Below are 17,903 nucleotides of genomic sequence, written 5' to 3' on the forward strand. Positions count from 1 at the left end.
TGTGTGTGTGTGTGTGTGTGTGTGTGTGTGTGTGCGTGTGTGTGCCTCCCCACACCTCCCAGGTGTAAAGCGATTCTGGCAGTGCCAGTTTTCCAGTGCCAGTTTTCTGTGCGCTTGTAAGTGGGGCACTACTTTTTCACCTCACTCACCCCCCTGTAAAAAAAATCCCAACTCTCATTCTTAAACGTTATCACGCATAGCCATGGAAGGACAGTGTAGGAAGAGAGGATGGTGGAAGGAAATCGGGGAACAAGAGACAAAAGAGAAGTCTGGCTATACTTTGGGTATTGAAATATAGCAGGGAGGAGAGAGAGGAGGAAGTAGAGGCAGGTGAGAAGGGAGTGATTTGGCAGGAAAGACCCATCACCGTGCTGCTTTTAAAAGGCATGCCCCCAGACACACCTACCCACATCCCCTTTACAGTGGCTCCCCTTATTCTCACCACACTGTGACACCCCCCAAATACCGCCTCGGTAGTCCAGTCACTTATTTCGTGCATGAATGGCTTGAATGGTTAAGTAACATTTATGAGGATTTTCGAATTTCGCTGTGAGGTAATGACGCTTGCAGAATGTGGGACAGGAAATAAGGAAGAATTAGTGGTGATGTTGGCTCAATAGCAACAACATGACTCCCTAAAACTGGTGCTGGGTGAGTTCTCTACATGGAAAGAGATGGTATCCCTTCCAAGCCATCCACATTCCCTCTATGTCTCTCTTTCTCTCTCACACCAACTCTCTCTCTCCATTTGTCTGCCTTTCAAACCATACAAGTCGCATATTAACTTATCCTAAACTATCAGAGAGAAAAGGGCCACAAGCAGTGTTGAATGTAACAGAACACAGAGCCTATATATTTGTAATGTTTGTGGAGTGCACATGCATATTCTATGAAGTTACGTGTCTTATGTATTGGAAGTAAGTGTCTTTGGCACATATGCATTACCAAGATAAAAGTCTGAGAAACACAGTTTCAGTGCTTCCAAACCACAGCAGTTTTAACTAAAACATTCAACTGATGTCTAATTTATTAATTATCTTGTATAAATATACAGCAGTAAGTCGTACATAGGACAGGACTGATTAAATGAGAAGCTATAATCTTGTGCTTCGGTTCTGTTTTCATGCAAGCACAATTATAAATAGAGCAACTGTGAGCATCTCATTTTTTATCACTCACCTACATCCCTTTGTCTCTCCCCATCATCTCTCTCCTTCTTTAATTCTTTCCCTCTCTCCCTTCTTCCATTCCCTTCCTTGAGTTCAAGCTTTGTCAAACTTACAGAAAGTAATGACAACACTGCCACAGCTGCATTCTTAGGTGATTACATCAGTGGGTCACCGAAGAGCCTGGCTTTCTGCAGTGTTTTGTTACACTACACCTACAGTATGTGGGACACAAGGAAGTCTGGGTGTGTCACTGGGGCAATAACAAATACCTGAAATAACTATTAGTTCTATAGCCTCACATGGAAACTATGGCATTTAAATTCATTAGAGAGTTAGTACAAGTGACAGAGTGTAGCAATGTATCAATCTAGCTGAATGAAACCTATTTGTGAGTTGTAATGAATGATGATGGCTTTCAATTCAAATGAGGGCTTTCATGGATGAAATGAGTCAGTTTGGTGAACAGTTAAAGCAGGACATCAGCCTTTGGCCTTTTCCAGTCAGGATTATTCACAAGACTGAAACAGCCTTTAACAAACTAGGCTTTTTAGGAGACAAAAATACTTATGCTGACCTAAAACATCCGTGTAGTCTGAGTGGTATTCGCAGAAGGCTTTTCTGGGTAATTGTATTACACAAACAGAACTTACAGCCTGCCCCCCCTCCTTTCTCACTGGCGTCTGGTCTCAGTCGATTCAGCCAGCGTTTTTCTGAGATTTTCCATGCTTGTCAAAATGGATGCCATTTAACTTGTTTGTTTGGAGGTAGCTTGGGAACCATTTCCATCAAATAAGTTTCTGTATAAAGCGATTGTGACGGAAGCTGATCACTGGATGGCGTGGATTAACGTGATAGAAGATGTTTAAGTCTTACTCCTCTCCCTCACAGAGGATGAGTTCACCTCACGTTCATTTTAGAAGAGGGATTCACTTTGCTTGATCCTTTTTTAAATATATATATATATAATATTTTGATTTAGGGATTAGAAATGTAATACTGATCATGACATGTGACAGACCGTACTCTGGGGGGGAAATGCAGACAAACTGAGAAGATCATGTATTTATTGTTGTACAAAAATATTCTGGGTTCCAAAGGCATGCTATGGATTTAATCCTAACCCTAACTAGGTAATGGTGATGTGCCAACGAGATTAGGTAAACCAAATATTTAGTCATGCACCTGTGCGAGATATTTTACTATTTATTTTTAAAAATTAAACGTCCCTGGGGGGGCGTTCTGATCTTAAAAGGATGATCGGGGAGATGGGTAGAGACAAAGAAGGGAAAAAGTCACACCCGTTTAAAATGACAACCCTACCAGAGTGACAGATCGCTGCAGGAATGACAGTTGAGAAAGCTCATGTTGCAGCTGTCATGAAGAGTCTAGGAGAGCCAGACACTGCCAGTCTTCAGCTAGTCAACCTGAAGCCTTCTGAAATGACAAGACGATGTTGTGTTTTGTGAAGGCAGGGTATAAACCGGAAAGCCGAGATTCAAACAACTTTTGCCTAGCACTGCAAGCTGCTTTCCAAACACAGTGACAAACAGCCGGTGTTCGAAATTCTATTATGTCGCCGACAGCCTCCATGTGAAATTGAGGGATTTCGATTCCATGCAATCTCATAAAAATGACTTTAACCTTTGACATAATCCATTGTGTTGATGGTACTGCATGGGATATTCATCAGGATTAAATCCCATACAGAGCCTGTTGTCTTGTTATAACACTGGTTTTCCCATGAGCCAGCTAGCACATAATGGTAGCATTTCCAAATGGGGAGTCATGGAAACCAGGCCCACAGCTATCCAATATGATCCTCCTTGAAGGGGGATGGGATCAATAAGGCTGCAGATTGGTGCATTCCCACTGGGACAACAACTACCATAAGACCTGTAACTACATACGATGTTCTGCAGAGGCTAAGGCTGGTGATGAATCGACTGGTAACACTCCATAAGGCTGAACCTTTTCCAGCCAATCATAAGATTGATTAGGGTGGATCCCGGGTAAGCCTTCTGTTTGGATGCAGAGCTCATCTCTGTTCCGCAACATACAGGACAAGCCTATATCTATGGACAATAGAGGTCTGATGACTGTTTATCTCTTTGACCATGTTGATCTTATTGTGAATGTCTTTGGGTGACATACATACCCTTGAGGGTTTAGGTTGGTTGAGGGGCAGTTCTATGGGCGTATGTGAAGCCCTCTGTGACATGCTTGCATGTAAAAAGGGCTATACAAATACATTTGATTTGATACTGCCCCTACGATCCCATTTAACCAGGATGTGTAAATCTGATGTGAAATTGTTACGTAGAGACTGAAAAAGAGGATGGGAAAACATTCAGTGCCTCCTGCCTTTTTAATCTAAAATGTAGACAACACTTTAGGACCCCAACCAATCCATGAGAGGGTAACCGCACGCCCGGGGCCTATAAGACCCTTTTTTTAAATGAACCAAATGTCAAATCTTCCGGACGGCCTTACTGCTGTGCAGTAGCCGTGACGATAAATTATTAATTCCTCAAATCTATTGAGAAATTCCTCACTTCTAATCCTCCTTCTGTAGCTGGTATGGGAATTATTGGATTCCGAGCCGTTTCAGATGCCTTTGCATACATGTCAAACAACCAGGCGGGATTAAGTTGTCTCTGGAGAGCGCGAGTGCCGTGGCAGACGTTTGTCCTTTACTCCTTCCGACCTCTTTCTCTCTCTCGCTTGCTCTCTCTACCTCCAGGGAGCGGGTGTCTGCTGGGGGGTTTCTCCAGGTCCACGATGCTGTGAACATTATATATCGTTATGCGTGTTCACAGGTTATATAGACTTCATACACTGCATATTATTCAAAGGAATATTGTGAGTATTGTAATATGCGGATATGAATGCAGCATCGCTCGATGAAGTGTCATTTGTACATAAACTTCCGGAAAAAAGAGGTAGTGGAGAACCATGATGCACTACCAGGACTGTACTTGAAGCAGTCACAGAATGGTTCTAGAGTTAGAAGTACCTGACAAGAAATCCCTCTCTCTGTAGCTGACCCCAGACCAGGTGCAAACCAGGCCAGTATAGATGGACCAAATTGTTCCCAAAACTCTCATTAATTTGTCCCTGGTTTGGTCTGTAACAGGAATGGTGCTTGGTTCATTACGCACACTGCACTGTGACAGGTCTCAGGAGATGTGTCCTATGGAACATTATCCCCAGTTAAAACCACATTTCCCAGAAGGCTCTGGTTACGGACACGTCCGCTGACTCAATAGGCTCTTTTAGACATCTGCTTCATAGTGAAACATCTTCAGCTTTGTGGCTTTCTCCAAAATGAGAAGGATCCCCAAAATAACCCTTTGCTTTGAAGTATGATTCTTCTAGCCACGGGACCTTTTTGTGTTAGCTGTTTGTTGTTGTTGTTCTGCTGCTATTGCTGTTTTGTCCCAAAAAGGCAGTGGACATTGTGAGCCTATTAAGCAGGGACTGCAGTGCAGTACAACAGCTAGTTGTTTCTTCCTTTAAAATAAACATGGCTTTATATTCAGAAACCACATTCTTTTGTTGTGTGACTTTCAAGTATTGAATTTCACAATATTAGGTTTGTTCCCCACGCTCTTTTTCTTGCTGCCATGTACTGTACCCGATGTTTAGATGGCCATGTTTCTCAGAGTCCTCGGCCAGTAGAGGATGATGACTCAACAGTGACTAGGACCCTACAGCCGTTGCCTCCCCCCCCCCTGCTCTCTTTAATGTCAGTGGGAACTCTGACCTTGTATGCTGTTTTCAAAGCAGCTAAAAGGATACTACCTTGGGGTGTCCAACGTGATGAGATCACCAGTGGGATGACATAATGCTACATGATGGTCTGTCAGCGTCACGGTGACCGTTATCATGGAGATGACAGGTTCCACCCAAGCCTTGTCCCTGACCCTGGCGGTTGGTCAGTCGGGCAGCTCGCTACAGACATGTGACAGACGCCTCTATCCATTCTCTTCACAGGCATTTGTTTCCTCATGGCCTCACTATTCAGCCAGGGACAGAAAGGCCCTCCCATTCTGATTCGCCAATAATAACAAGCGGCAAGCACTGTTACTTCTCTTATTCCAATCAATTCATCCTTTATCTTTATTTCCGTCTCTCTGTCTTTCTCTCTCTTCCTCTCTCGCCATTGCTGGCCTGCTTGTCTTTGATGTCTAGCGCTTGCTTTAATGAGTATTCCAAACCTCTCAGTCTCTCTCTCTCTCTCTCTCATTGCACACCTGCTGGCTCGGGTCATGCCACCCCACTCCAGGACACTCCTTAGAGAACACCCACACAGACTCTTGTGTGGCAGACTCACATTCACTCACTCACCCTCTATCGTTAACTATTGCACCCACAAACACACACACACACATCCCCTCCCGCCTAAACCGGGAACTCCCCAGTAGCACTTCTCCATGGCCACTTGGGAGCAAGCTGTTTTTGATGTATAAATCAACCCCTCTTTCAAACTCTTTAATTAATGACCCATCTGTCCTCTCCTACTGATGTTCATCTTCAAACCGAGCACACACACACTCAAGACACACACTTGCCCAAATCCCACGGTCGAGCTGACGAAATCTGAACGGGACTTCCACTCAGATGTAGCAGAGAAGTAGGGCACACGCATGCTCGCCCACACCGGCTTGCACCCGAGTCCGAGAAGAGGCCAGTCACCTGTGAAGACAAAGCAGAGGGCCGGACTGACAGTGGCGGCGGGGGTCAGTAGCGGAACAGTCAGACAGGAAGGGAGGGAGGGAGGGAGGGAGGGAAAGGAGGACAAAACTCTCGAGCTTTGTGTGTCCAGATGCTGACAACAGTGTGTGTGTTTGTAGGCTTTTCAAGTGAGCCCTGGCAGAGTATCTGACGCGGTAATGGAGGCTTCAAAGACAAGCGCTGCGGTGAGTCCTGGCTGCCTTTTACAAAAACGTGTACCTGACCTGGGGCTGGGGTGGACAGACACAGACAGACAGATATGTTGACATGACAAATACAGACAGACAGAGCCAACAGAGATAGTGTCGACACCCAAACATATGTTTCACTTCATATTCTTGAGTAGCCAGCTGTAAACACCAACGCTCGTCTTCTGCTTTAGTTTATTTAGCTCGTTATTTTGCTTCTTCTTCTGTTTCTCTTCTTTTTTTCCTCCCTCTCTCTCTCTCTCAACTGCTGCTTTATTCACGGGCTTTATTTATGTGTGTGTTGTCTCGCTTCACGTTTGAAAGTCATATTTGTTCTGTAACTATAAAATGAATGAAAGCAGCTGGAGCTGTAGGTGGACGGACATACATTTATTATCCAGAGATTCAGATAGTATCTTAGTTTTTTTTTTTTGTGATGGCATCCAAGTGAATAATGGTGGACTTCATGCTGTCAAGCTGATTTGTAAAGCAGGAAACAGCACTCGGGCACAGCTAAGATCACCCATCTGTTACTCAATAATCTGATATGGCTGCAAAGTGGTAAACAAGATAGTTTGTGAGTTAGGGTTTTAAGCCGATGTAGGATATCTAGTTTTTTGGAGCACTCGCCAATTGATAGTTTCACATAATTCATTGCCAAGACAAACAGAATAGCTCTGACGGTCCAACTCTGCTTCAAGGTTGTCCTTGTGGTATTCCTCGGGTATTTGAATGAGTTTGGGCAGATGATATGAAGGATAGAGTACATTCAGAGAGCAGGTAGGCTAAATGAGATATTGAGAGGGTGAAGCTGCGGTTCAGGTTCGATCTTTGTGTACTCACTTTCACTTCAGCTTGTGTGATATGGTCTACTGTGTCGCTGTTCGCTGCTCAGCCCCTCACAATACAACATCAAGCTCAGTCTGTGTGACACTGAGCGTCGGTCTGCACTGCCGTGAGAGCCGGGTTAGGAATACCCTCCCAGTGTTGTATTGTGTGGTAGACGTGGAGACAAGCCCAGGCTCACCTGTGGAAGATAGAAAGATGCCCATCACACTGTCAACTAACATTCAGTACATCTGCCTCTAACTCTTAACTGTGTGGTTGTTGCATCTCAGAGTTCCGCTGATAATTTAAGCATCTGTAGAAAATCTAATCATGCCGCTAAAAAGCATGGCAACATTCCATGCTAATCTAACATAAATCCAAACTCATATAAAGCAACCAAAAAAAGTGCTTGCCTCAAGACCACATCTAATTTATTGACTTCGGTGTACTTATTCACACCCCAGATCTCAAGTCAAGCTTTGCCTCCCCATGTTCTTCCATTTTCTGGTTCTCGTTCTTAAAGAAGACTATCTCAACGTTCCTCCTTCCCTTCTGACAGCAAACCCTGGAGAACAACCTGACCAATCTGGTGAAGAGAAACAGCGAACTGGAAAACCAGATGGCCAAGCTTATCCAGATCTGCCAGCAAGTGGAGGTCAGTACATACTCTGCTGTGTGTGTGTGGGTGTGTGTGTGGATGTGTGTGTATGATTGCATGCGTGTGTGTGGGGTTAGTAATGCGTGTCTTTCTCCATCTTTCCATGCATGCTGACATTCCCATTTAATCCCAGCCAAACACAGATGAGTTTTTCAATCATAAAGCATGAATGTATTCAGTGTTTCTGAGTTTCATTTCATTTCAAATCATTCACTGCAAAGCACCATCTATGCGTGCGAAGCTCATCAACTCTGAGTTACAGGCAGACCCCCACCCCCACTTAGATGCAGCTCAAGTCATTAACATTCCGGTACAACACTATTGATCTCATACAGTCCCGATGGGTACTAGCGCACCACACACAAACACACCGTTGCACATTTTGGTTCTATTCAAAAGCTTCGAGTCTGCCCCCTCGCACCCAGATACTTTGTTTGCAATCACTGCATCTTTCTCATCCACATGAAAGTGAGGCTGCTTTTAAATGGTCTGATCGACGCCCGCCAATCAATCGTGCTTGTCGGCTATTTAATACCTATTGATCACTGTACTTGTAGTGACTAGGGATAGTGAGTGATCACCCTATTGAGATTCATTGCTGTGGGATGGATTTGTTCAGTGTTGTGACCCGTTATGGACACATCCCAGAATCCTAAACCCCTGTGCTTCCGCATCTTCGGATTGATTGTGTTATTTTTGTCAGGACTACATTTGTTCTTAACATGCTCTGCCTTGCACCTCGCCTCTCCAAAGCCCAGAAACCGTGACTCACCACGATTTAAGACCAAAACACGATCCACACAAACACACCGCACCAAACACTTGTACTGCACCCTCTGTCCTCTTATGTCATCTTTGAACCAAAATAAACAGTACCCAAAAAGGGCATTTCAGGTCAAGAGCTGGTAATGATAGGTTTGTTCTCTATACCTTTGTGATGTCACACTCTAGATTGCTGTGTTCCAGCTGCTGGAGAGTGAAGGACATGCTGCATGTTTTGTTCTCTTTTTACAAGGGTGTGTGGGTATCTCCCTCTCTGTTTGGGTTTAATTGTTTTGTTCACTTTGCATACTACGAGTGCACTGGACCCAATGATGTCCCAAATGTCTCATCGACTCATGGGAGACCCACAAAGCACAATTTGCCTCCGCTCGAGGACTAATGGGCACGTAGTGATGAACACCACCTAATGTCGGCCCCCATAGCTCTTCACAAATCAGTTCCTTTCAGGCTGTTTACCCACTCCGAATCGGGGGGACAAGGGGTGAGAGGTGGAAGACCACCCAGTCAATCAAATCCATGTACACACGTGACTACGTGCTTTACTGGAGAGGAGCCAGCCACCCAGGTCTCCATGTTTACACAGAGGAAAGCTGTTCCTCCCATCTCCTGTTTGTCGGAACGACTATGGTGGCACTCTGCACCTTGTTCCACAAATTATTCAACAACAACAAACACGGAGAAACTAATTTCAGTCTCTCTCTTGCTTCAAGCTGTCATCCTCTGAAATGTTTCTGTCGAAATGCTGGGTAATTATAAAATGCAGGGAGTGAGACCTTAGGAAGGCCTGGTGTGAGCGTGGATGGAAGCAGAGAAGTCAGCCGGCCGCTTCCCTTCCCAGAAACCCTTGCTGGGTTGCTAGGAGCAAACAGAAAACTTTCCTTTACATCTTAACAGTGCCACGTGTGCAGTGTATGCCAGTGTATGCCACGTGCACGCCACGTGCACACAGGGTTGAGGAGAGCTGCAGCTGTATTCATGGTTTTGTGAGCTGAGTGACTTTTCTTCTCATTGTTGCACTCTGTTCCTTTGCAACAGCTTGAATATTGGATAATAAAGATTCTGCAGGTAAGTTCTAGAGTGTTTGCATAGATAACACCTCCACATTCCCCCGGAACTTCCAGTGGGGAATCAGTCTGTCTCCTGTGGAGACTTAAAGATACCTTCATTTCTGGTCTAGTGATTCCCGCCCCCCCCCCCCCCCCCCGCCCTCTCGAGACAACTCATTTTGACCAATATCTGAATTTGTTCTCCTGAAACTTTAAGAAGAGCTGTGTTATGTAGTGGCGTGCGGGCCCAGCTCAGTTATGTCGACAGTGTGAACGAGTCGGTGCTGCAAGTGAACCGGTCTGCACTGTTGGAACATATGCACACCGTCATCCATTTTTGATCAAGGGCCCTGAATGGAGAACTTGCAGGGAAGACAAGAAGCAAAGGAAGAAAAGAAGAAGAAAATCCCCCCCCCCCCCTCCCTTACAGGGAGCCTTACAGGGATCCTGATGTCAGCTTCTCTGATCCTGTCTCCAAACCCGGCCTTGCGAGCTGGGATGGAGGCAGGTTGTAGCCCCAGGAGAGGCTGTGCTCCACACGGCCAGCCTCCCACCTAAGGGGCATGGGCCCCTGAACGCCTTCACCCTGTCGAAGAGACAACCTGGCTCCTTTCATTTGTAGCCTAAGGCACACGCCCACCATTCCCTGGTAAATATTGAATGTGAGTCGAGGTATATTTGCTGGTGACTATTTTCAAATTCTGTTTAAACTACCGCAGTAAGTCCGATTGAAGAAACCCACTGCTGAAGAACAATAAAGCAGTTTTCCGAATGTTAATAAAAGTTAAGGATTTTTGTTGCAAACTCCTGTAGCGCAATACGATCTTCACTGGTTCATCTTTCTTTTCTTTTTTCATCTCTTTTCCAGCTTTTCTCCAGCTGAGGGTAACTGGTTTACCCTCCCAGAAGGAGATGTCAACTCTCAAATGAGACACGCTGGCCTGTGTTTTAATGAGGGAGTTCATTAATAAAACATGGGGCAACCTTGCCTTGTTAGCATTCTATGCTAGATTTGGCTATGCTACGCTAATCTACAGCAGCTAATTCTCAACTCAGCAGGCGGTCTCTCCGAGACACCTCAGAGGGACAAGGGCTTGTAGGGAAGATGGTGGCTGGAAATGGACCGAGGTCACCAAAGGTCATAGTACAAAGTTGAAGTAATATTACTATCCAGAAGAAAATGTAACTCATGCCATGCACACTTTGTGGCTTAGTTGCTGCGGAGGTCCACTGTGTGTTGTGTTTAGGCGCTGAGCCATGTCATGTGAGACTCCAGAGTTGAAACCCCTCAGATTTGTTGCTCCACATTCATGTTTGATCCAAGGTGGTGACGTTATAGTCAGAAACAGAGTATCAAACTGTTCACCCCCTGCCACCCATCGAGACTGATCACTCCACAAAGCTCATTAAAGCAGTTAGAGCCACTTAAGCCTCATTAATCACATGCACACACACACACACACACAAACATATACACATGGTTTTTCACACACCAACTCAGATAAACACTTTCACACCATTAATTCCGCAACAGGCCGTCTTATTAGTAAAGATTACTAATTGTCAAGGATAAATATACTCTTCTAAAATTCAGTGTGGATAATAGCTCATTGACTTGGCAGATCTGAGCGACACCAGATGTGAATTTGAATTTCTCCTTATTGTCAAATACTCACCCATTTCTTATTTCCCAACCAATCATGACCCTATAAGAGCTGAGTATTTAGGGTAAGACATGGTTAGATGGTGATGCTCACCTTTACTCCTTACAAACAATCCCTGTGTGTGGGAGGGTGAATAGAGCAGGTTTCAGAGTGTGTTCAGTCAGTGCGTTTCTACATCTCAGCACAGTAAGTACTGCGTAAGCCCAGTGTGTGACTGAGTGTGTGTGTGTTTTTGTGTTTCCCCCAGGTGAACACAGCCATGCACGAAGCCAAGCTGGTGGAGGAGTGTGACGAGCTCGTGGAGATCATACGCCAGAGGAAACAGATCATCGCCGTCAAGATCAAGGAGTCCAAGGTACTGCACGGCAGTGACACCCAGACACGCCTCTGTGCTGTAGCTAGGAGCCTGGCCTCCCCAGAACAGGCTCAGACCGACTCTTTCCATATCCAATGTTCTTCATGTTTCTATTTTTGGCACAGGCCTACAAGGCAACTGGCTGTCTTTCCCAAGCTGCACGTTTGTTGCACCGAAGATGCACAATTTTGGTGCAATTCGTCATGGTCGGCATGTTGTGTGTGTGTATGTGTGTGTGTGTGAGCGTGTGCTTGTGTATGCCTTGCCACTGTAAGAGCTGTAACAATCGGCTTCTCCCACACTCTTCCACAAACGCACCAATGCTCAGCAAGACGTGTGACAGGGGTGTGTGTGTGTGTCTGTGTGAGTGTGTGTGTGTGCGTGTGTGTGTGTGTGTGTGGAGCCATATCTAATGTAGCAGACAAAACGGTTCACACACACACACCCATACACAACCTGTCACGAAACTTCAGAGGTAGCATCCGAAAGAAGGGATAAGGGAAAGGAGGTGAGAAGGAGAACGAATGCCAAGGGTTTTTCTTATTTGTTTAGTGTTAGTAGAAGTTTCCAGTTGCTGGGTGAGATGATCTGACGCAGGGAGCGGCCTAGGTAGTCAACAGATCAATAACAGGAGGTGTGTGTGCTTCTAGAGAGAGAAGAACATGGAGCAGCTTGCTGTTTCCACCCCTGAGTGTGTCTGGACCATAAGAGACTGAGACAGAAGAGAAGAGAAGGGAAGTGAGAGAGAGAGAGAGAGAGAGAGAGAGAGAGAGAGAGAGAGAGAGAGAGAGAGGAGTGGGGTTGGTTGAGGGAGGGGGTCGGGGTTGTTAAGTGTTAGAGGAGACCCCCAGGGCTTGTCTGGGCAGGATTGCGGTGCAGGAGGGGGAGGCATTAGGAGGGAGGAGCAGACAGGAGGGAGTGGAGACGTGGAGATAGAGCAGAGAATGGAGGAGAGGTGACTCTGCAGCAGAACCGACAGGATTATACGGGTAGGGCCGCTGGGTAGGGCTGTGCAGCGCAGGGGCTGCTACTACAGTACAGTAAGGTAGACAGGCAGTCAGGGGGAGGGGGGGCTGGCACGGAGAGAGAAGGCAGGGAGAGAAGGGGGTCTTACATACACAGAGGGATAGAGGAAGGGGGATAGGCAGCCACATTTCTCCTTTTAAGTTGCACATTCTCTCTCTCTCTGTCTCTCTCTCTCTCTCCCTCTCTCTCTCTCTCTCTCTCTCTCTCAGAAGACTCTGTCATGCTTGATCCTCCTCTTCCATGCACATAAACAAACATCGGCTTATTGTCAATGTTGTTCTGTATTCTCAACCACCTCCACTTCTTTTTCTATGCACTCCATCTGTCTCTCTCTCTCTCAATAGATCTCTCTTTTTCCCTCTCACAACCTCTAATTTCTCAGCCTCTCATCTCCTTCCTGCTGCTTCTATACAGTTTGTGTGTGTGTGTTTGTGTAAGTGTGTGTTTGTGTAAGTGTGTGTTTGTGTAAGTGTGTGCTTGCACATGCGTGTCTAGTGTCAGCAAAGCCTGCAGGCTCTGAAAACACAGAATTCGCTCCCCACCTGATTATACATACAACCCAGTCTGAATGACCTCAATGTTAAGACTGTACCTTGTAACCCTTACTTCCACCCCCCTCTTAGTGGTGAAGGTGGTGAAAGAGAGAGTATGATAGAGAGTAAGCACACACACACACAGACAGACACACATCAAAACAGTCTGATACCAACATACACAGAGTAGACAGGCTGAATTGTCCAGGGTTTTGGGAGGATAATATTTGTGCTCAAAGTGCTGCAGTCAGATTTCCTAATCCCCGCCCAGTGGTCCAATAGAATATTCCGGCAATACCCACTCAATGTAACAGCGCTCCCATGACATATCAGCACTGCATGACAACAGATTATTAGTGTGGGTGAACCAAGTGCTTAGCGCAAATGCCAGCCATCCCCAAAAAACTCCCAAATCAACAGCTTACAACCCTAACCTTTAGAGTGTCATCCAAGTTCAGACAGATGTACTGTACTGAGTGTGAAACCAGCTGACTTAGTTCAGCCCTTGTGTTATGTATTGAAATTTCGTCTAGAAATGATTCAGTCCTGAAAAACACATTGGCATTGAGAAAGGTCTCAAAAGCAGTTTGGTTTTCTTGTTCATTTTCCCTTTTGTTTTTTAAGATACAAGAACAATTCGAATGCAAATAAAACATGGCTATGTTTACAAACGGCGAGTCTAATGGGATTTATCTTGACATTTGGGAGCCATGTTGCCGTTGATATCCTTTACCAAGAAGGCTGTCGTATCGCAACGCAACTTTAATTCCTCAAATCCTCTTTTTCTGAGATACGACGGGAACGTATAGGTCTGCTTTCTGATGGGGGATTAAAAGAAACTGTTTGCAGACCTGGAATGGCAATACATAGCTTAATTGGAATGAGAACATTATCCAGTATATATTGCTGAGGGGGAAATTCTAGAAGTTCTCTACTTTGATTAAACACTCTGGCACAGTTGGTATGTCTTGTCTGTGTATGGGCCTGTGCGTGACTCCTGTAGCCTAGATACTTTCTACAGTCTGAGTCCTTGACAGGAGGACAGAAGCAAACACTGAAGTCTCTTGTGAATAATGTGAACCTCAGGATGTTTCCCACGTCTGTTTCCAATGGGAGCCCGACATCGTGTTGGCAGAACACTACCCTCTGTTGTCACGATGGGAACAGGTTTGACGAATCCATTGTTTCAAAAGCCCACACACATATACTGACCGTGTGACTCCAGTCCTCCAAATCTCCGGGTTATCAGACGAACGGACAGATATACGTGTGTCTTAGACAAAGCCGATATGTGACCCGTCTGGCGCTGAGAGAATGGGGCGTGTCAGGTGGTCAGTGACACCCCACCCAGGCCCTGATAACCTGAGATTGGTTCTTTTTTTCTCTCCCTCTTGTGTATGTGGGTTTCCTTTGTGTCCTGGCATGTGTATATCCGGCCCTGTGTGTGTGTGTCCTGTATGTGTCCTGGCTGCCTGTGTGTGTGTGTGTCTGTCTCGTGTCTGTGCGCCCCCGTGCGTGTGCAGGTGATGAAGCTGCGGAAGCTGGCCCAGCAGATCGCCAACTGCCGCCAGTGTCTGGAGCGCTCCAGCGCCCTCATCACTCAGGCCGAGCACAGCCTGAAGGAGAACGACCACGCGCGCTTCCTCCAGACCGCCAGGAACGTGGCTGAAAGGTAACACACACACACACACACACATTCTCCTGCCTCCTTTCCCTTCCTCCTACCCTCCCTAGCTTCCTCCCTTATTTTCTATCCCTAATCCTAACCTTCCTTGCTTGCATCAACCCCTTTTCCTCTTCGCTGTCCCTGCTCACCCCTGAACCTCGCGACATCCTTTCTTCCCCCGATCCTCTTTTACCCCTCTCTCACCCTTCGCTTCTTATCTCTCTCCTTTGCCTTCCTCCTTCACCTCTACCATCTCTCCTTCTCCCCCTCGCTCCTCCCTCCCCTACCCCTCTCTCTTTCTCTCTGACTCCCCTCCTCTCCCCTGTCTTGGTAGGGAATAAGCCAGTTGGGAGAACACTGTGGGAGCAGTTTGTAGTTTGGCTCTTCCCTTGCTGTTTCCAACCCTGTTATTGATGGAGCCTCCATAGTTACCAACAAGAGCCTCATTCAGTGCCTTTCTGGCTGGACTACACTGGCTGGCTGGCTGGCTGGCTGGCAGTGCTGGCTAGTTAACTGGCTGGCTGATCTTGTGCTGGCTAATCCACTGCTGGCTAGTTGGCTGGCTGGTTGGCTGGCAGGCTGATGCTGTGCAGACCAGTTGACTGGCTGGACTAGGACAGATAGACAGACAGACATACAGACAGACAGACAGACAGACAGACAGGCAGGCAGGCAGGCAGGCAGGCAGACAGACAGACAGTCAGACAGGCAGACAGAGGGGGATGGAAGGGTGTGTGTATGGGGTGGTGGACACAGCTCCACGGGGGCCATGGGGCTTGTCTCCACCCGCTGTGCCCAGACAAACAGTGTGCCCTGCTGGCCATACAGCTCTGTCAAGCCTCCCTGCCTTCCCTGCTGTGGCACTGAAATCTTCATCAGTATTCTGCTTTCTGTGTCTCTTTTTCCCTCGCTTTTTCCCTCTCTGTTTGTGGTGACCTGGACTTACCTTCCCTCACCTCCACCGCAAACCAGCCACCCCCCCCCCCACACACACACACACACACCCACACTACCATCAATCTTGCACCCTGTTATCAACCTACACAAGCTCACCTCTCCCTCCCTCCCTACTTTACAGGGTTGCCATGGCCACAGCCTCGTCCCAGGTGCTGATTCCGGATGTGAACCTGAACGAGGCCTTTGACAACTTTGCCCTTGACTTCTCCCGAGAGAAGAAGATCTTGGAATGCCTGGATTACCTCACAGGTACTGGGAGGGCACTGCCAGTTTGCAGAGTATGGAGTTATGCTACTGTGCATTTAAAATGCATGACCAAAGTGAGCACACAGTTTCTTTAAAGCGGGTCTCTGTTTGCGTGTGTTTGACCTGGCGCTGCAGCGCCCAACCCTCCGTCCATCCGTGACGAGCTGTGCACCGCCTCCCACGACACCATCACCGTCCACTGGAGCTCCGAGGACGAGTTCAGCGTCACCTCCTACGAGCTGCAGTACACCATCTACACCGGACAGACCAACTTCATCAGTGAGTGAGGCAGCACACACACACACACACACACACACACACACACGCTCTGTCTTTCACTCTCTCCACCTCCCTCCCACCACATACATATGCTGTACACATCCTCTAACCCACACCCTCACCCACCCCCACACACACACACACACACACACACACACACCCACACAGAGACCCTACAGTACATATCACTCAGTGTTTTACCTACACTACTAATTCCCCCAGGTCAGTGGGTCTCTCCATAGGCTGGTTTTGTTTATTTATTTTTTTGGGGGGGAGGGGGGGGGGTGCAAAACCAACACACGCAGTAGCTCCTCTGCTTTTCAGGAGGGTTTTCCGGAAGGCCTTAGCTAAGGCAGCACTCCCACAGTGGGTACAGCACTCCGTTATGCAACTGCCCGTTTTTCTCCTCGAGAGCTTTTTTGGAAGTCTAAAAATACCAGATACTACAACAACATGGGCCCTGAGGCAAGGGCTTCTGGGTCTGTAGGCAGGGAAACACATGGTTCAGTCACACCGAGCCACTTCAGCTCATGACCCTTCTTTGTGTATGTGTGTGTGTGTGTGTGTGTGGCTGTGGCTGTGGCTGTGGCTGTGGGTGTAAAACAATGCATCTGTGTATCGAAGGTAACTCAGGAATAGAAAAGCAGAGTGTGAATGTGGAGATTTAGAGGAGTGATTGACGCGGTGGTGTAGAGATAGCAGGCAAGCAAGGGTAGCTGAGGGGAGATGGAGAGGGATAGAGGGATGGAGAGAGGGATGACTGACAGACCTGGCAGGCCCGAGAAACAGCTGCGGCCAACAGATACCCTCCCAGCGGAGCTGGTTAGCTTCCGACACACACACACACACACAGACACACACACAGAAACACACAGACACACACACAGAAACACACAGACACACACACAGAAACACACAGACACACACCCATGCATGCACGCAAACACCGTCACTCACTCTCTCTCACACACACACATACACGTACCACACACTGTAGCTATCTCTTACAGCTCCAGCTCTCCCTGCTTCAGCACTCCTTTTAATCTTCACTCTCACTTATTCAGTTCTCTATCCTCTCCTCTCTCACTCCCCTCCTCTCATCTCCTACCCTGTTCTCTCTTCAGCCGTGCTCTTCTGCTCTTGTCGTCTCTGCCCCCCTCCCCTCCCTTTTCTCCTCTCTCCTCTTCAACTCTTCCAGTCCCTGTCTTGGCTCTCCACGCCCCCCTCCGTGCTCTCTCCTCTCCGACCTTCATTCTCCTCTCCCTCTCCAATCTCTCTCCTCTGCTCCTCTCTTCATCCTTCTCTAATCTCTCCTCTCCTCCTCTGCTCGCTGTGTGCCCCAACCTGCTCTGACAGCCAGCTGGAGAGTTTGTGGTGAAGTGGTCTCCATTTCAGGCGTGATAGAACTCTGTCCAGGGTCCCCACACACACCCACTCAGCCACCCTCCCGCCCCCCACCCCCGAGGATAGAGCTGAAATCGAGAGAGAGAAATGCATTTATCTCAGACGGCCGAGTTTCTAGCATTGCTCTTGTCCCTCGGCGCTCGCTGAGTGCTTAAACGCTCCCACTCCAATGTCATCAGCTCCATGCCTGTACCCCTCCCCACGCCCCTAACCTCCATACCTCCCTGAAGGAGGTGACCTGACGTGGCACACACAACATATACACACACCGGAAGAATTGAGAAACAGAGCAGAAGCTAAAACAAAATGCCATTAGAAATACAAGTATTGATACCCTTCAGGAAGGAACTTTTAATATTTAATGTTT

At 47.2% G+C, this 17,903-nt stretch overlaps 1 protein-coding gene across 3 annotated transcripts in view; it reads left to right on the forward strand.

Moving 5' to 3' along the window:
* mid2 (midline 2) overlaps nucleotides 1–17,903 on the forward strand; it is an 86,051-nt gene that overhangs the window by 51,759 nt on the left and 16,389 nt on the right. For 2 of the 3 annotated variants that reach the window (XM_084668990.1, XM_084668981.1), the window contains exons 3-8: nucleotides 6,023–6,088; nucleotides 7,479–7,574; nucleotides 11,318–11,425; nucleotides 14,508–14,656; nucleotides 15,729–15,856; nucleotides 15,989–16,132. In XM_084668990.1, the coding sequence (XP_084525116.1) occupies nucleotides 6,023–6,088; nucleotides 7,479–7,574; nucleotides 11,318–11,425; nucleotides 14,508–14,656; nucleotides 15,729–15,856; nucleotides 15,989–16,132 (691 nt within the window). The remainder of the gene's footprint in view (nucleotides 1–6,022; nucleotides 6,089–7,478; nucleotides 7,575–11,317; nucleotides 11,426–14,507; nucleotides 14,657–15,728; nucleotides 15,857–15,988; nucleotides 16,133–17,903) is intronic. The other variant, XM_084669000.1, reaches the window with a different exon arrangement.

The sequence above is a fragment of the Hypomesus nipponensis genome, chromosome 1 (genome assembly GCF_054491055.1).
Source record: "Hypomesus nipponensis isolate SF chromosome 1, ASM5449105v1, whole genome shotgun sequence".
NCBI classification, from domain to species: domain Eukaryota; kingdom Metazoa; phylum Chordata; class Actinopteri; order Osmeriformes; family Osmeridae; genus Hypomesus; species Hypomesus nipponensis.